This window comes from Armigeres subalbatus, chromosome 3 (genome assembly GCF_024139115.2).
Source record: "Armigeres subalbatus isolate Guangzhou_Male chromosome 3, GZ_Asu_2, whole genome shotgun sequence".
Classification (NCBI taxonomy): Eukaryota; Metazoa; Arthropoda; class Insecta; order Diptera; family Culicidae; genus Armigeres; species Armigeres subalbatus.
The window spans coordinates 352,130,534-352,151,139 of NC_085141.1; the positions used below are offsets into that span (position 1 = coordinate 352,130,534).

A 20,606-nucleotide genomic window follows, 5' to 3' on the forward strand; every position below is an offset into this window, starting at 1 on the left:
TATTGTTGATGTTCCATTGAACAATGTTCATGGCCACCTATGACCCTCGAGGAACCTGTTCTGGAATGGCCTATCGAAAATCTGCACTTCTGATGGACCCAAATCGATAAGAATCAATCTACTGATGAAAATTCTAGAAGTTTGATACCCGTATAGCTGATTAGCTATCGAAATCCACGATCAGTATCATTTATGCAGGACATGTTCCTGGAAATCCGGATTTTCCAGGAATCGAATTGACCGGATCGGTTCACCCTGGTAACATCTTTATAGAAGAGAAAATTCTGAATCGAATAAGCCCAAAATTGTTGAAATCGGTTGTAAATTTCCAGAGATATAAGCATTTTAGTTTCGTGGGTACCCTGCCGGCCTGTTAAGGGTGTTTTTTTTGCCGGTCACACAACGGTTAATTAAAATAGTTAAAATAGTAGGACATCGTTTTTTAATCGAAATGTGTATGTTATAAAAAAAATCTTCACGTCTATTTTGGATTATACGCCCTGGATCAAAAATTGATGATTTCTGAAAAAACTGGTCAATTTTTTTATAAAATTTTATTATTGGAAAACTTAAATTTGATCATCAGAAATTTTTGTCCTGGCAATTTCCAAAAATTTTATGAAAAATTTCTTGTTATCCCTGGGGCATTTTTATTTTACTTACAGGGTGTTCAATAAGTTCGAATACAAATGTTTGATCATTGTGTTTGTAAGCCCAATGTACATATTCTGTATAAGTATTGGTGTCAGCATTAGCGGTATATATACGCTAACGGATGTGTGTGGTGTTGACATTCTGTCACTTGTTGTTTGTTTATAACGCGCGGTAAAAATGGATTGGGGCATTGTAAACAGCATTTTTTGAAGGTCAAAATCATTGCGGTGTACTACAAAACTGAGATGTTGGGGAAGATTGATAGGGGAAACTGGACACACATGATCCCCACTTTTTGTTTAGGATATTTCTCAAAGTAACATGCACAGATTTGCACGCTTCTTGATGAACTTGATAAAGAATTTAATAAGCTATTCAAAAACGTCATTGGAAGCAATTATTTGTTCATGAAAGTTACTAAAAAATCGATTTTGCCGAAAGATAGAAAATTTGACATTTTCAAAACTTGCGGGAGACTTGATCCCCATATAGGGGGAAATTGATCCCTTTATGAGCTGAACATGTTTAGGGTCTTCCAAGTCTAATGAAAGGTTGAATTGGTCTAGCCTCAAATCCTAATAATTCTTCATAGTCTGCCGTAATATCAGTCGTGCGAAAATTAAATATTTTTTGTATTAAGCAAGGCAAGTATTTTGATTCTCGAATAGACTAATAGTGACAGATAGAATGTCTGCTATAGCAACAAAATTGGCATGGTGATGATGATTTATCTGCAAACCATTCACTCCACTCAAAGACAGTGGTCATATCACGACAACCATGCTGTTCCCAAGAGGATCTCTCTTTGTGATTGATACAGTTATGATACCAAAAATGGTTGATCGATACATAAATATATCTTCGTAATTTTAGAATCTAATTATTCTATAAAATCTCTGAAAAATAGCCAAACTGAAATGCCATGGCCAATAGTAAATATCCATGAGTACCTGTTTTGGAACCAATAAAAAAAGACTGTGATACCGCCATCGGGGTGACAATGGGTCTGGGGGTGAGAATGGATCATCGTTCTCACCGGCAGTCTAGTGGTAGTAGAACAAAATTGTTCAAAAAGGTCTCTTATATTTTGGTCTTCTTGCCCTCAGATGCATTCAATCTATTCTACAAGCATTCTAAGTAGCTGAAACAGTGACCCATTGTCACCCCTATTTGACCCATTATTTCGACGGTACATCGAGATCGCCAGACTACTACCAATACCACAACCGTGATCATACCAGGATGATGACTTCATACATCAATATGGTACTATCACGCATCATCATTTTTGTAGTGCGTGTTATTATTACACAAATGCGATTTCTCTTAAACGACTGACCAAAAGATGTTGAATGAGCCTATTATTAAAAATTCTTTAAGAAGATTTACAAATAAATGGTGATTGTAAACAAACTTCTCCTAGTTCAAACGGAAAAAAATAATACCAGATCGAACAATACTGATTTTAAGCCCTGTGATTTGTTGAGTATTTTCAAAGCTTAATTTGCACTCTTTTCAATGAAAATAATGTTAAAATGCATTTAATAAAATTCATCAAAACTAAGTATGTTCAACTACACTTTGTTCTGGTTAATAAAATAAGGCTATTGAGGCTATGCTGTGCTGCAGCATCTGTCAAAGTTAACACCGTCGTGTGTCTTCTTCTTATTTTATTTGGATTCGTCTATAATAAAACGTTGTCCAGTAAAAATTTGGTACGTTTTGTTGGACATATTCAAAGTTATTAAACTTTTTCTCCTTTGAAGAAAAAAAGGATTGAGAATGCTTTAATTATAAAACCTCTCTAAAACCCACGTAAATGAAGTAACTTATATCAAATGTTACTCAGATTCAATAATCTATCTAACGGATTCGTTTGCACATATCACTGGTATAAAAGTTTGATTAGTTTTCGAGAAAACAATGGGGGAGCATGTGTGTCCAGTTTCCCTACCCCAGTGGCCCCGGTGGTAAGACGGAGATCAGCCCTACATGTTCCAATAGGACGATAACCCTTTATACACGGAAAATGCGATTTAAGCCTTATATGGGGACAATTTCATCGACTTTTTGGACAAAACTTTGCGACCTCCCAGCTTCCCAGATTTGAACCCTCCTAACTTTCTTGTTTGGTCCTTTATTATGTTAAAGCTGTACGAATACAAGGTCAGTAACTTGGACCAGTTCAAAACGTAATTCTCAAAATCTGGAACGAAATGCCCATGCAGACCATGCGTGCCGCTTGCGATGGATTTCATAAACGTTTGAAGCTCGTGAAGAAGTACAAAATAAAGGTCATTCCAGAAGAAATGTTACAAACGATCCTTATAAACAATAGGGAAAATCACTACTTGGGCCTATGGACCCGATTCCCGGCTCATTGCACAGAAAACTAAGGATGTACACTTTTTGGAAGCCGATGATTGATAATTTTTAAAAAGTCTCTCATTTATTTCGCACAATACTCAATATTTTCCAACTATTTATTTCACTCCTAATTGCTCCAATTATAGAAAATAAAATGTAGAATCCGAACATTCGCTCTCCGTTGCTACACCACTGAGGCGGAGTGAATCTTTCCACTTTTACAAAACGGTATTTTCATATAAACACCTACCTGAAAATCGTCACGTCTCGATACAATCATTGCTTCAATCTGTTAATCACTACACAATAATTCTAAATTCACGCACTTTAATCTTTTATATTTGTTCGTTTCACTAGAACTAATATAAACAAATTAGAATACATTTAAAAATGTATCCTTAAACCGAGCAAAAATTCATCTCGGCCTAAGAACTTCTAGCCGCACCGTGTTGCCAGAAGGCCAGGAGTCTCTTTTAGTATGAAAAAAAATCCTTCATCGTTCATAGGAAAACTATCTAATAAGTTGATGCTATCATGTTATTTATAGGTAATTCTCTCGATTTTAAAAAGGGGAAAAAATATAGTTTTTAAGCGTTTGGAAGTAATTTGGATGAGTGAATAAATCTTTTTAACCAAATAAAAATTATTATAAATAATACCATCTGGCATCATGTCGGCGTTGAACGTACATATTTTTGTTTACATCGCATTTTCTACCGTCCCGAGAGAGAATGAGAGTAAGATGTTGAGAGTTGTGCGAAATTTTGCTTAGGTCGGGAACTGGTTTGGAAGTGGGCCGGATATGCAATCGCTATGACTGAAATGAGTGCTGCACATCGTTAATTTAAATCAAATGAAAGCTTTTTCAAACGATGTTTACCAAGAAAAGCTATTTTTAAGCAGAAGTGAATCCCTTTGCAGTATTGCACGGCCCACGAAATTCAGGAAAAGTTGCTTTCTGTCATAAATATCAATTAAATAATGCAATCGTATGCATGTTAGACCGGGAATGAGGTAAGAAATCCTACTTTCAATGAAATGTAACCGGGAAAAGAAATAATTTAATTACAATTTTTAAACATTTTTTGAAAGTGTACTCGAACTTATTGAACACCCTGTACACAAAATATTAAACTAGATCGATAACCGATTTCAGCCACTTACAACACTTCGGAAGTCCCTGGAATCCAAAATTTTCTGAAAATAGACTTAAATACTTTCCGTGCTATTGCTTACATTGAACGCACTTCCTCGATCGCTACCGGACTCGATCGTTCACCAACACACTTAGTTCGCTAGTTTACTTGACATTGCTCTTGCTTCATTCAACTACAAGAGCACGCACCATTCACTCTCTGTTCCATTCACAAGCATTGCGATCTCGCTGTCCAGTCCTGTTTGACTTTCTGATGTGTTGAGATGTGTTTCACCACATTCTTATTGTCTTAATTCAAAGACATTGCTCAACCACAGTTCCCACGCACGCACTTCTTCCACACCTTCAGCTGGGGTGGCATTTAAATTTTCGCGAAATCCAATGTCGTGTCGATCTAGAGTTTAAGCGGTCCTAAATATCACAAAGACGGCATGGAAACAATCACCGACCCACTTGAGGATTCGAACTTGCGCAACCGCAAAGCGCATCGAAAAGGAAAGTCCGTCACCGAGGAAGTGAGAAATGCGGAAATTAGCACCGCCCGTGATCGTAACGGGGACACTAGTCAGAAACTGCAACGCAACGACGGCGACGAACCCGAAAATCTCAAATCCAAATCATCCGCATCAGCTGGCGGCAGTGCAGCAGGGGAAGTGCGCGAAAGTGTGAAATCCGATAACAACCATGAGCCCCGATTCGTGATACGGGTTCAGCTGGACGGGGCCTCGGTGGTGCTGTTTGTGCTGTCGTTCGTGACACGCTTCTTCAGGCTCAGCCACCCGAATGGGGTCGTGTGAGTGTTTTTTTTTTGTTTGCGTTTTAGACTGAGGTTCCCAAAATTGTTTTGTGACGAATCGCTATCTCATGACAAGGAAAATAGTTCAGTGGCAGCAGTGTGTCACAAGAAAGCTAAATTAACAGGCCAACTTTAGCTCGAAATGATTATCTAGATTTTATATTGCTTTGGGTATCTTAAGTTTTTGCAATTCAATCAATGCAATGCTTCAGTCCGGGTACCCACTGAAAATGTCACCAGCCTAACAGTTTGAGAACCTCTGACTTGCGGATTTGGTGAATGCGTATCCAATCGGATCAGTCGATGATCATGTGCGTATCTTTCTTTTAGGTTCGACGAAATACACTATGGCCGATTTGCATCGTTATACCTCCGAAATACATTCTATTTCGATCAGCATCCCCCTCTGGGGAAGATGCTGATAGCGGGTGCAGCCAGTGCTGTGGGGTACAGTGGAAAATTTGAGTTCTCAAAAATCGGCAGCGAATACGATGCGGTAAGTTTATCAAACCGTGAACACTATTGTGTGGATTCTAAAGATGGTAAAACCAGTTTGAAGAGATCTCGGTGAATTACATTTAACATTTGAAATACAAGTAAGACCAGTTTTCGGCAGAAGATTAACTTAACCGTGACGGGCTCATTTATTACCACGAGCCACTTGTTAGCTGAACTGTATTCATGCTCGTTAGATGAGAGTGCTGCTGTGGAAAAGGTTATGCAAAATGAGTCAATATTTAATTCCATCACCCGTGGTGGAAATTTGACAAAACGAAATGAAGATGCTGTAACTGATGACGGCACGATGGTTTGTCGCGACGGGACGATGATATTTACACCTTTCTGTTATTAGAAGGCATCGATGAAACTGAAAGTGGTTTGCCTCGGCATTTGCATCCGTCAAGATGCACGTAATATTGTTTGTTCAACGGCTTATACGTGAACATGAAACGAAATTCGTTAACACATTAAATTTGGTACAGAGTATATTTGTTTCCGAGCTGCCGGTTGGCATGTAATGCCAATTTATCCGCTTGAATAATAAAGTTTATATGTACCTAGATATGTACAGAAGTGATTTGGAATCCACAACGTAAAAAATGAGCGGTGGTGGAGCGAATTGCAAGAAATAATTATTTCGAAAAAAAAAATTCAACTACGACTTCATTTATAGTAATGTTTTAATTTTCAATGAGGTGAAATGATACATAATGCTTCTTTTCTTAGAGCTCAACTGCTTATATTGCCGAAAAACTCATAGCAACAGATTGTGTGAATTTCCACGGAAATAATTGTGAAAATGTCGCTTGGCTGAACTGGTCGTTTGGAAAAGTGGACCATTTAGCTGAAAATGTCATTTGACCGGAAGTGTTATACAACCATAAATGACGTTAGCTAAATGGGTTATAAGGCCGAAAATGTCGTTTGGCCGAACAATAGTGAAGTGATGAAAAATAACCGAGAAGTGAAGAGAAAGAAATGAGAAGTGAGAAATTAGAAGAGAAACGTCTCACTTTCAACTTCTAGTTAATTATTTACTTATCATTTCTCACTTTTCACTTTTCACCCTCAATTTCTTACTTCTCACTATTAATAGTGAAAAGTGCGAAGCGAGAAATGAGAAATAAGAAGTGAGGACTGAGACCTTTCACTGTCAAAAGTGAAAAATGCAGAGCGAGAAGCTGGAAATGACGAATAATAAGTAATAAGTTATAAGTAAAAGAAACGACAATAAAGTTTTTAAAAAAGTGAGAAGTTGGTGCCTCACTACTCATTGCTCCCACCTTATTTCTTGCTTCTCATTTTTAACTTCGCTCTTTTCACTTTGCTTAGTTCGGCCGTATAAACCGTTTGGCCAAATGACAATGACATGACGGCCGTATATACATATCGGCAAAATTACATTTTCGGCCAAAAGATTTTACTATGATCTATCCAGATGACTATTAGACCCTACAATCCCCATAGCTTTTATTATATTAATGTGGTATATAATCCTTGTACTTCACTGGTTCGGTTCTCACACGTATCTCTCTCTGATTCTTACAATCCATATTTCTTGATGTATCGGCTGGGTCATGTGGTAGAATCTTTTTCAAATAATTTACCACTCTGCGATATTCTTTCCCAAATTCACGCGATCGAATTGTTATGTCCCCGCCTACTTTTATTATTACTTCGAATTCTTCTGGGGAGAAGTCTGCCTCCAGCATGCTGTTCTTTTTCATTCTATTCGCCAGAACGTGGTCGCATCGATGTCACTCTCCCTAGCTTTTCTTCTGTTATCTGCATATACTTTGCCCTTTTCCTTCAAAATTCTGTCGCGATCGCGTATTTCGCCATCTTCTGATATCATTGGTGGAATTACGAGTAACTTGCACCTAATCTTGCGCCCGAACATAAGCTCAGCAAGTGATTTTCCAGTAGTGCTGTGGTTAGTGGAATGATACGTTAAAAGATATTTTCGTAGCTCCGTTCTCCATTCCTTTCCAAGTTCCTGTGCAATTCTAAGCCTCTTAAGAAGCGATCTGTTCTGCCGTTCAATCTCTCCATTCATTGCAGGCCAGTATGGTATCGTATTAATGAGTTTAATACCGCTATCTTCGCAAAATTCGCGGAATTCTTCTGTGGTCTCGAATTAACAATTATTTAATTTATGTGTGGTTCTATATCGATTATATTAGGGTGGAGCTATTGCAAAAATCTATAACGGCGACACATATATCTTATATAAATATTTTTGGCAGTGTAGTGTCTGAAGCAGTTATTTCCTTCATTTCTGAGACTTCCATAAAGCGACTATAATAATCAACAACAACCAGTAAATATTGACTCTCAGGAAGCGGACCCAGAAAGTCCACCGCGACATCGACCCACGGTTGAGTCGGAAGTTCTCGGCTTATCATTGGTTCTGGAGGATTCGGCGTAGATACTAAAGTACAACCTTTGCATTGTTTAACGAATTTGTCTATATCGTAGTTCATTTTCGGCCATCAAACATTTGTTCTCAAATGGCTTTTCATCATCCTTACGCCCGGATGACCTTCATGGCCAATTTGTAATATACGGTTTCGTAGACTCCGTGGTATGACAATTCGGTCTATTCTCAATAGAACGGTATCGATAATAGACAATTCGTTTATAATTACTTTGAAAACCAAAGGAATACTCTGTTTTTCTCCAGTTTTCAGCATGTATATTACTTCGGATATTTCTTTATCTTTCTCACTTTCATCTTTAATTTCATCCCACTTCAATGCTACCGATGAACCCGCCATTTATGCTATTTCTTTTACTATCAATTCCTCCTCTGGATCAAAAGCTTGTGATGGTACATTTGATAGACGAGAAAGACAATCTGCAATATTCCCCGGGATGGAATATGTATCACTTAATAATCGAAGGATTGTAAACGTAATACTCATCGTTCGATTCTAGCACACGGTTTCGATTTTGGTGCAAACGAATATTGCAATGCTTTGCAATCCGTCATCAGATCGAAACGTCTCCCATACAAATACATTTTAAACCGTTCAACACTCCAAACCAGCGCCAATGCCTCTCTTTCTGTCTGGCAGTATCGACGTTCAGAATCCGTTAGAGATTTTGATGCAAAACATATAACGCGTGATACCCCATCCTTATTTTCTTGACATAAAACTGCTCCCAGACCCGATGGACTTGCATCGGCGATTACAATTGTTTTGTCCGTTACAGAAAAAAAAACCAAGCTTGGCTGCTGACGCTAACTTCTCTTTGATTTCAGTAAATGCTTCACTGTGCTTCCGATTCCATTCAAATTTTATACCTTTGACATCGTCTAAGTACCAATAAGTATCCTCACAACCTGAAATCATTTCTTCCATAATGCGTTGGAAGATTTCTGGAGCTGTTACCAATCCGAAAGGATCCCGCTTGAGCCTGAATAACCCTTGGTTATGAATGTTGTGATGTCTCTCGAATCCTCGTCAAGCTCTATACTTTATGGAACGCTTCTCGGATATCCAGTTTACTCCACATCTGTCCTTTTCCTAATCTTGCAAAGTACTTATCTACAACTGGCATGGGAAAATGCTCCCGAACTACAGCCTCATTCACGCGTCGTAAATCCAGACAAATTCTGGGTTCACCAGATGCCTTACCCATGCCAACGCGACATTTATAGTTGGAATATTGCGTGTGCTACCGATCTCATAAACGGGTGTATCACGTATGTCCCTGCAACTTTCCTTCAAATCTCTTAACTGTTGGTCCGTGTTTTCAATCGCTGCAGCAATTTATATTATAATATTTGCGACCGTGCTCTTTTATTCACAAAGACCAAGACAAAGACTAACTGCCCTCTCTTCTGCTTTCCCTTGCTTTAGGCTACTATGATACACCCAGGTTTTTTTTTACACGGTTTGGTTTTGGTCGTTTAAGACCTTCAGGGTCAATGAAGCAATGAGTTAACCCCACCAAAAATTCACATAAAATCAAAGAAAATTCAGGGGGTATTTGAAAAGCTGTAAAAGTTCAGGTTAACCGAGAAATTAATGAATTCCAACCGCGTAAAAAAAAACCTGGGTGTATATCCAGATCAGTACTGGAAAAGATCGTGATCGTCATAAGACAGAGAGCAAAGCGCTTTTTTCTATTTCAGGCGACCAAATGAAAGAATCGTGGGTACTTTGATCAATTTCGCATGAAAGGCAGTAATGAAAGGATGTTGCGCTTTATTTTAAAATTTAAATTTATAAGTTATTTTAATAGATACATGCGAAAAATAGTGACTAGTCGATAAATTAATCATACTTCTTTAATTCACCGAGATGAAAGTGAAAATAAACAAAACACAAAAATAAAGCAGATATTGTACACTTTCATGACCTGTCACGGAAGAAATATTTTGTGAGATTTTTGTAGCATGCCATTCATCCTTCGCGTTTCAATAGATTTTGAAAGGGGCAGATATGTAAACATCGCGTGACATCTCTTATTGAAAATGAGAAATTCCAGTACTGATCCAGATTACTATTAGAGCCTACATGTGCTACCAATTGTTAAAAGTTGAGAGAATTGCAATGCGTTGATTGTTCTGATCCATATTCTCTTGTTAATTATTCATTTCGTGTACTTAACAGCACCAAAATCCGTTCACTTCAAGAGAAATCAATAAATTATAGTGGATTTAAAGTAATTAATTTACAAATAATTTATCTTACCGTGTTCATATACTTGATTTTAGGCCATCCAGCTTTCCACGCTCGGTAATGGCGGCTTGCTGCTGTGTAAAAATCAATCGATCACTGTACTGTTTGACACTAGCTGGAGGAAAGCTCACTGGCGTTTCTGGGCGAGGGGAAGGGAAAAAAGGCCTTTTCGCCAGTGAGTTATCCTCCAGCTAGTGTCAAAAAGTACAGTGACTGATTGATTTTTACACACCGACAAGCCGCCATTACCGAGCATGGAAAGCTGTATTGAGATGGAAAGTAGGCTTTGAAATAAAAAAATATAAATCAAAAACAAATCGCCACCCACCAAACGCATAGTTTCTGGTTCAATTTTTATGCGTGTAGAACATAATTGCATCAATATTAAGTGCGGTTTAATTGCAAATAACCATTAAGCCCCAAACGCAATACAACGGAACGGCGACGGAAACGGCAAATTTGACAGAAAATATATGGGCTAACTGTCAAATTTTCCGTTTCCGTCGCCGTTCCGTTGTATTGTGTTTGGGGCTTTAATGAAGTAAGATAAACGGAATACAAAACAAAGGCATCGCTTTTCAAGGTTCATATTTTACTATTTACAGTGGTAGTTTAGTCAATTCATCTGCCACAATTTACATATTTGGTAGGCCTTCGTGCATTTGTTTTCAATTTTCCAGACCCTTTTTTACATACTGACGAATTTCGCGCCAACACTTCTATGGGGCTGGCAGCACCATCTCAGAATCGAATGAAACTTGGTGGGCATAAACTAGGATAGGATGTGACAATTCAATTGAGACTGCCTTGCTGTTTTTTAGTCGGTTGCTCTGACGAGGTGGTCGCCAGTGCAGCCAAATTAGTTTGGTACAAAATCTTCCAGATATCATGTATCAAAACTTGATGTTTTTCTATCCGTTCCTTCCATTATTTATGTAAGAGAAGCAAGTGACAATTCAATTGAGACTGCCTTGTTGTTTTTTAGTCGGTTGCTCTGACGAGGTGGTCGCCAGTGCAGCCAAATTAGTTTGGTACAAAATCTTCCAGATATCATGTATCGAAACTTGATGTTTTTCTATCCGTTCCATCCATTATTTATGTAAGAGAAGCAAATGACTAGCACATAGAAGTTTTTTGCTAATTAAAAAAAGAGTTTAAGATCTAAAATGACAGAAAAGTGAATGATAATGCCTAAAATCAACAGTTTTTAATCTGTACAACCCTTGAGAATAATTTATAAATTAATTTTGTGCCAAAAAACTAAAACTCAAATATTCATGTATATTGCTTAATACCAACTTTTCAAACCAGCAACACGGCCAAACTAACAACATGCAGCTCTACGAAAAACGCGCCGTCGCCAATCGAAGTTAGACGAATTTCGCGCCAACTCGACCAGCGGTTGGCAGCACCATCTCAGAATCGAATGAAACTTGGTGGGCATAAAGATATGGTATTTCTAAGCCACTCTGCATACTTAGTTTTTCAAAAATTGTTAAGAGTAACATTTGATGAGGGCTTAATTTTTTTTCATGGATTTTTTATAAATCGATGTAACTCTAAAATGACAAGACCTACAAAAAAGTGTTGTATGGCGGACTGTCGTGAAATTCCCAGAAGTTTTTTGAAAAAATATCCAAAATTTAAAATACCGATTTCTACACTGAAAAAAATTTGTTTTAAAAATTAAAATCAATATTACAAAAAACCTCATCTCAGAAATCGATGAAATTTTTTCTGCAGATAGGTATTTTAATTATCTAACTTTTCTGGGAATAATGTTCCTGTGACATATTTAAGGAAAAAAAGTTTTTCTAACAAAAACTTTTTTCATGTCCATATTGAGTGAAAATTTATCAGCGTGTTTTATGCCTACAGCGCCAATTATAGGTTCAGCAGCCTATCATTAACCAACGACACATTTTGGAAGTATAAAAATTTGTTTAGGAAGCAATTTAGCATAATCTAACATTAATGTGGACCAACATTTTAAAAGGGCGTATATTTTCCTAGATTACTTATATCAATGTTACACACAAATGACCAGATTTACAAAATTGTGATGTTTGATGGACTATTGTAAATTTGTCTGAACTATGAAGTCTGAAACATAAAAGAGCGTTTCGTTCACCGAGAAAATAAATTAATGAATGTAAAGATTAAAATTGGTTTAGCAAAAAAAATTGGAGGTCGATTTTTTTTATCAGATAAACATTTTGATTCTAAACGATGAAGCTCGGTAGGTAATTTCATTGGGGGGATTTCCGGTAAACGCACATTTAAAGAATAATACATTTTCCGCATTTTTGAATTTTTTCTTCAATTTTATTTGTTACTACATTTAATTCTTATTTATACTTGAATACTCATTAATTTGTAAACTTAGTCGAACAATTCAAAGACTTTTGGGTCTTCATCTGAGTTGGAATATTTTTTACCCAGAATTTAATAATGAGCGATTGGTATAAAAGAATGAAGCTTTTGTGTGCCAATTATAGTTTTTGCTTTTTTGAAAAGTTCATCAAACTCTTGTTGAGTACCGTCGTCGGGGGTGACAATGGGTCAAATGGGGGTGAGAATGGGTCACTGTTTCAACTACAGTGTCAACCCGATTTTGTCACTCCCCGATTTTGTCTACCCCCGATTTTGTCTACCCCCGATTTTATCACCTTTTCGACCCGATTTTATCACGTCCCGATTTTATCACGTTTTCGACCCGATTTTGTCACCCCAAAAAAATTTGAAAATTTTAGTCGCTCTTTTTATTTCCATAAATAATACCGCAAACATTGATTTTCATGAAATAACTTTCCCCACCTGTAGTTTATTATAAATGACTTCTGAGTAACTGTGAAGGATTCTGTAAGCATTTTCAAAAAGAAATTATGGATACCGTTCACGCATTTTTCCTTTCCAAGGCATAAAGTGATTCATATTTGTGAAATGAAGTAAAAAATTGAAAATAATTTTTTTCCGATTTTGTCACATACCCTGTTTTATCACCTCAAAATTCACCATGGGGGTGATAAAATCGGGATATTACTGTACTTAGAATGCTTGTAGAATGGATGTATCTACAAGAAGACAAAAATATAAGAGACCTTTTTGAACGTTTTTGCTCTACGCCCTCCATGCTCACGGTGAGAGCGAAGACCCATTCTCACCCCCAGACCCATTGCCACCCCCGATGGCGGTATTGCTCATTCGTGATATAACAGAAATGTAATATAGTGATATTTTTGTTTGATTGAAAACGTGCCGATTCGCCCATTCGTAAAACTCTCGATGAGTCTTGATAGTATTTCCATAATCTTTGGCAAGAGTTGCTCGTTTTGCCATTCGTTTGAGAGTGCCACCAATAGCTTCGCAAGGGCCTTTTCCGTGCGATGTTGTAAAAAAGTGCCATTCTGCTTCTAAGCCATGTTTTGAATTTAAATTACACAGACTTGCAAAGTTTCTTTTATTTTTATAATGTGCTGCAGCTCACCCAGACACAAAAGTAATTTTTGTAAAATCGATCGACTGTTTCAAAAAGTCAATTAATTTTAAAATGAATAAGTGAACAGCTTTTGTGTCATGGGTCATTACTTCTGATTAATAAAGCTAACGTTTTCTAATTAACCGTTTCTTTCAGTAAACTTCGAATGGATGTATTGTTGCCCGGGAATTATTCCAACCTTGAGCAGCATTTTGGATAATCTATATAATAAAAATGAAATGGTCTGTGTTCGTATCCGCATAACTCGAAAACGGCTGAATGGATTTTCTTCATTCCTTCAGCAGATATGTTCGCCATAGTTTCCGACGGGTTTATATGATATTTTCTAATGCTAAAATCACGAGTAAAGTTGAGTAAATCGTGAAAAACTAAAACTAAGATTCATATGGAAATTTTGCATGGGCATTTTACAGTGCGCTTTTTCGCCTACTATGCAGGACAACGTCTGCCGGGTCAACTAGTGAATGAATAATTTTCAGAGAGATCTAACAGTACAAGTGTATTGCTGTTTGCACATAATGTCATAAGTTATAAGTTTATCAATTTTTTCAATAAAATACGATACAAAATCATCTACAGGCTTTATAACGGTTTCTAAATTACACCGTTCAGTGGTAGCCTTTGCTGAAAAATAACATCTTCTTTTCCACTATTACAAATAAATATCACTTCAGTTTCGTTTCGGCAACATTGCCCGTTTTCAAAGTAATTATTTTTATGTAATTGTTTTTAAGTTACTTCCATACAAAAAGTCAAATTAAACATAAACCCTTTTCAAATGCTGGTCCACAATTATGTTAGATTATGCTAAATTGCTTCCCAAACAATTTTTTTACTTCCAAAATGTGTCGTTGGTTAATGATAGGCTGCTGAACCTATAATTGGCGCTGTAGGCATAAAACACGCTGATAAGTTTTCACTCAATATGGACATGAAAAAAGTTTTTGGTAGAAAAACTTTTTTTCCTTAAATATGTCACAGGAACATTATTCCCAGAAAAGTTAGATAATTAAAATACCTATCTGCAGAAAAAATTTCATCGATTTCTGAGATGAGGTTTTTTTTATAATATCGATTTTAATTTTTAAAACTAATTTTTTTCAGTGTAGAAATCGGTATTTTATTTTTCCAAAAAACTTCTGGGAATTTCACGACAGTCCGCCATACACCACGTTTTTGTTGGTCTTGTCATTTTAGAGTTACATCGATTTATAAAAAATCCATGAAAAAAAATTAAGCCCTCATCAAATGTTACTCTTGACAATTTTTGAAAAACTAAGTATGCAGAGTGGCTTAGAAATACCATATCTTTATGCCCACCAAGTTTCATTCGATTCTGAGATGGTGCTGCCAGCCCCATAGAAGAGTTGGCGCGAAATTCGTCTATTGTAAATTTGGCTGAACTATGAAGTCTGAAACATAAAAGAGCGTTTCGTTCACCGAGAAAATAAATTAATGAATGTAAAGATTAAAATTGGTTTAGCAAAAAAAATTGGAGGTAGAGGTGTGTACGGATTTCGATTCCCCATGGTAATTGGTTCATTTATAATTTGGGGTCAGTTTAAGAACTACAATTGGAGACGTAATAGATCAAGCAATAAATCAATTTTAAAAAATGTCAGGCAATTTCTAATATTACGAAATTTGTATTGCATTTCATCGTATATAAAATGCAATGCAATCGTCTAATTTAAAAGGTCTCTAGAAATTCTTTGAAATGTTTTCCCAAAAACATCAAAAATTATTTCAGGTGTTCCTTTGGATACCATCGTAATTTCCATTACCTCGGAAATTTCTTCAGTAATTCCCCCGCAATTTCCAGCAATTTCCAATTTCTAGGAATTTCCTTAAGAGTTTACGAACGAATTGTTAATGAAGGCATTTCCGACATTGAATTAGTTCAAGAATATCTTTGGGCATTCCTCCGAGTACTTTTTCTGGAAATTATTTCGGAGATAAATCCAGCAATTCTTTTGGAGATTCCTCAAGACTTTCTTTTAAAAATTCAAATAAGCAATTCCAAGAAAATTTCTTCCGAAATTACTTTATGAATTCTTTTAGAATTTTCTTCAGAGATTCTATTAGAATTTTATTTGGAAACTTCTTTTAAATTCCTTTTAAAAAATTTCTTCGGGAATGCCTTAGAATCTTCCTCCAGGAAATCCTTCGGAAATTCTTTTAGTACAACCATATGAAATTCCTGATATAGGAAATACCAAAGGCATTTTCGGAAGAGTTTCTAAATGAAATTTTAGAGGAATGTCCACATGAAATTTACGAAAAAAACCCAGATTAATCCACCTAGCGGTGATGGTGCCTTTCTCGACCTTCGTAAAATGTGTGTGCTTGAAAAAAGATGATCTAGTGGCTAGGAGTAAAAAAGACAAATTTCTTTGTCCGTTCTATAAAAATCAGATTATTTATGGCAAAGATATTGTAGATCCAGTTGAAAACCGAAAATCATACAGTCACTCTCAAAATTGAGCGTACAGTATGGATTAGTTGACTACATTCGAAAATTTCAAAGGAAATTCAATAGTTAGCTCGGTTGTTTTTAATGCATTTCAATATTCATCCCTTCCTTCAATGTATGCGTACATAAAATTGTTGAAATTGTTTCTCTAAAGTTCATTTATTTGAAAATAATCTCAAAATACGCCTATTAGATGTGACAAAATTGAGCGTACAGCTAATGTTTTTCTATAAAATTTCTTATTATAAACACGATTAATGTATTTTAATATTGTTTTTTCATGATTATATTTTTAATAATAAACATCCGCTACTTCAACATTCAATGTTTTGAAATTAAACCATGTTTTGGTCAAAATGGCGAACAAGTGAGAAGTAAGAACATTGCTTTTTAACAATTCAATGCCTGTGGGCAAAATAAATGCTTTAATTTGTATGTTTCACCGGCATAGTATCTTATATATGATAGATAATCGAAATCAAGTGAGACATACGATTAATTTGTCAAAATTCAGTCGGTAAATGATGAAAATATATGTAAACATACAGAGAAAACGACAAATGTTAGGAATGACATAATTCAAATTTAGAATTTTTTTTAACTTAAATTTGTTTTAAAGCTCGATTATTGTCTCAGGTATTTCATTAAGAGTAATATTATTGAATCCAATCATTCACAGTCAAATTCTAAAAGTACAAGGTGCATGTTAAGGTACCGAACATAAAAACAGCTTTTCAACCCCGTAGAGCACTTCTGATTAAATATTGTAAATATAGCCTCAAATCGTAATTTCATAATTAAATTTGGATTAAACTCCACGATCTGTTACCATAAGGGATGCAATTGGATGATTTCCATGTGGCGAGTAAAATAAACTTTTTTAAGAGTTTGGCAGCTTATTTAATGATATCTTGGTGAATTTAAATGATTCAACCAAATTTGTTCCTACGGTGACTGAGTCTTCAAATATGATATGACATCTTATAATGTATCCGTGTGCTGCTCTTTTAGTAATATTATTATTAATGAGTGTCCTGAGCTTATAAGCTACCTATACATCGACTTTGTCGTTTTCTTTGTATGTTTACATCTGATTTCATCATTTACCGACTGAATTTTCCCAAATTTATCGTATGTCTCGCTCGATTTCGATTGTCTATCATATATAAGGCACGATGCCGGTGAAATCCATATCTTAAAGCATCTATTTTGCCCAGCAGCATTGAATTGTTAAATAACATTGTTTATACATCTTACTTGTTCGCCATTTTGATTAAAACATGGTTTAATTTTAAAACATTGAATGTTTAAGTAGCGGATGTTTATTATTATAAATATAATCATGAAAAAACAATTTTAAAATACATTAATCGTGTTTATAATAAGAAATTTTATAGAAAAACATTAGCTGTACGCTCAATTTTGTCACATCTGATAGGCGTATTTTGAGATTATTTTCAAATAAATGAAATTTAGAAAAAAAATTTCAACCATTTTATGTACGCATACATTGAAGGAAGGGATGAATATTGAAATGCATTAAAAACAACCGAGCCAACAATTAAATTTCCTTTGGAATTTTCGAATATATTCATCTAATCTATGGTGTACGCTCAATTTTGAGAGTGACTGTATTTTGTCCCATTTCCGGATGTCGCAACTGCATCGCGAGTGGTGCCCGACTATGGCACAGTTGCGCACTACTCGCGATGCAGTTGCAACATCCGGAAATGCGAGAAAATGCGATTTCGCGGGACCTCGGTTCGGTTTTCAGCTTGATCTACAATATGCTAATAAGAATTTCGACATTTTTGTTTCCTTTTCCAATCTTTTTGACGTACATAACCCTGTTTTATTTCACCCAGTCATATATTTTAAGGATATCACTTTTGGATGTTAGTTGAACTGAAGCTCCGACTACACAAAAAAAAAAGAAAATGTCATTCCCATCACGCGAGCGGAGGGCAATATTTGTTATGATATAAATCTCATGACCGTCTTTCTGCCAAACTCCCGTATGAAGTGGGAGAGACAGAGACATCATCTCAGTTCGTCGAGCTGAATTGATTGGTATATAACACTATGGGTCTCCAGGCCTTCTGTAAAAGTTTGGTTTTTGGAGCGAACATACAGCCTTTTCGTATAAAAAGGCTAAAATGGTGTTTCGGCCATAACTTCCGATCCCATAGTTCAGTGGTGCTCAGCATTTTGTGTGTTTTTGCCTTAATTTGCTTATCACACAATAAAATGAGCTTTCATCCTGAAAGTTAGTACTTGGACGAAAGCTTTCAAATATGTCGATCAGCAGAGGATATTAAAACGAATATTGGTGGTAAAATCATTCCGTACGACTTGATCAAAGTAAAATTACCCTGCGTCTGCGGGCCGCACTTTTGTTTTGCTTTGATCGTTTGGTTCGGAGTGAATTTAACACCAACATCCGTTTTATTACCCTCAGCAGATAGATATATTTGAAAGCTTTCGACCAAGTGCTAATTTGTATGGGTTAAGCTCATTTTATGGTGTGAGAAGTAAATTAAGGGAAAAACGCCCAAAGTGCTGAGCACCACTGCCATAGTCCGATCTAGCCAATTTTCAATAGGAAACAATGGGACAGGATTCTGCGTCGAATGCAACTTGTTGCGTGTGAATTGATTAAGGTTAGGTGGCCGAAAAATAGGTGACATTTTTAGTGATTTTCATGAAAAAAGGTATTTTGGTCATAACTTCAGATCCCATAGTCCGACCTGTCCAATTTTCAATAGGAAACAATGGGAAAGGATTTTGCGTCGAATGCAATTTGTTGCGAGCAAATCGGTTGAGAATAAGTGCCTGAAAAATGAGTGACATTTCTTACGCAATATTTTCGTATGAATTTGTATTTTGGCCATAACTCTCGATCCCATAGTCCGATCTGGCCAATTTCAAATAGGAAACAATGAGACAGGATTCTGCGTCGAATGCAACTTGTTGCGAGCAAATCGGTTGAGGATAAGTGTCCGAAAATGAGTGACATTTTTTACGCGATTTTTTTGTATGAATTTGTATTTTGGCCATAACTTTTGATCCCATAGTCCGATCTGGCCAATTTCAAATAGGAAACAATGGGACAGGATTCTGCGTCGAATGCTACTTGTTGCGAGCAAATCGGTTGAGGATAAGTGCCCGAAAAATGAGTGACATTTTTACGCGATTTTTTCGTATGATTTTGTATTTTGGCCATAACTTTCGATCCCATAGTCCGATCTGGCCAATTTCAAATAGGAAACAATGGGACAGGATTTTGCGTCGAATGCATTTTGTTGCGAGCAAATCGGTTGAGGATAAGTGTCCGAAAAATGAGTGACATTTTTTACGCGATTTTTTCGTAGGATTTTGTATTTTGGCCATAACTTTCGATCCCATAGTCCGATCTGGCCAATTTGAAATAGGAAACAATAGAACAGGATTCTGCGTCGAATGCAACTTGTTGCGAGCAAATCGGTTGAGGATAAGTGCCCGAAAAATGAGTGACATTTTTTACGCGATTTTTTCGTATGATTTTGTATTTTGGCCATAACTTTCGATCCCATAGTCCGATCTGGCCAATTTGAAATAGGAATCAATGGGACAGGATTTTGCGTCGAATGCAACTTGTTGCGAGCAAATCGGTTGAGGATAAGTGTCCGAAAAATGAGTGACATTTTGTTGAGTAGTTTTGCGCACACACACACACACATACACACACACATACACACACACACAGACATCACCTCGATTCGTCGAACTGAGTCGATTGGTATATAACACTATGGGTCTCCGGGCCTTCTATAAAAAGTTTGTTTTTGGAGCGATCATATAGCCTTTACCGTATACTTAGTATACGAGAAAGGCAAAAACTCCGAATATATAAATCCGAATGATCCTAAAAGAATTTCTGAATGACTCCCGCAAAAAATATGCAAGGAATATCCGAATTGAATTTCCGGAGGAATGTCCGAAAATTCGAAAGAATTCCTGGATGAAGTTTTGAAGAAGTTTCGTAAGAAATCCAATAATAATATACTGAATACTGGTAGAATTTATTTAAGAACTTCCGGAAAAAATTGCTAAAGCAATTTCTAAAAAAGTTCAAAGGAATTCCTAAACCTATTTCCGCAAATATTTCCAAAGTCATTTCCGAAAGAAATCATGAAGAAATTTGTTAAGTAATAAGGGAATTCCGGAAGATTTTCCTGAAACAATTTCCGTGGGTATTTCCGACGAAATTTTCGAAGTAGGGAGTGGATGCCAGTAATGGACCCCTTTACAACCGAAATTTACTCAAGTCGCTCCGATAGAGCGAGCCTCTTGAAAAAATGAAGTTCTGCTGCACCAGATGACAATCAACAGGTATCAGCATCATGTTTCGTACATAAAACTACTACTACTAAAGTAAGCATTTTAAAATGATGTAGCAAGCATGCATGTTATGGCCACCCCCAGATCCA

The 20,606-nt window shown here is 36.3% G+C and overlaps 1 protein-coding gene across 1 annotated transcript in view; it reads left to right on the plus strand.

Moving 5' to 3' along the window:
* The first annotated feature begins 4,392 nt into the window (after positions 1-4,392).
* Positions 4,393-20,606, plus strand: part of LOC134226062 (protein O-mannosyltransferase 1) — a 34,819-nt gene continuing 18,605 nt past the window's right edge. Inside the window, exons 1-2 of the mRNA XM_062706581.1 lie at positions 4,393-4,970; positions 5,304-5,469. Of these exons, the coding sequence (XP_062562565.1) occupies positions 4,609-4,970; positions 5,304-5,469 (528 nt within the window). The 5' untranslated portion in view covers positions 4,393-4,608. The remainder of the gene's footprint in view (positions 4,971-5,303; positions 5,470-20,606) is intronic.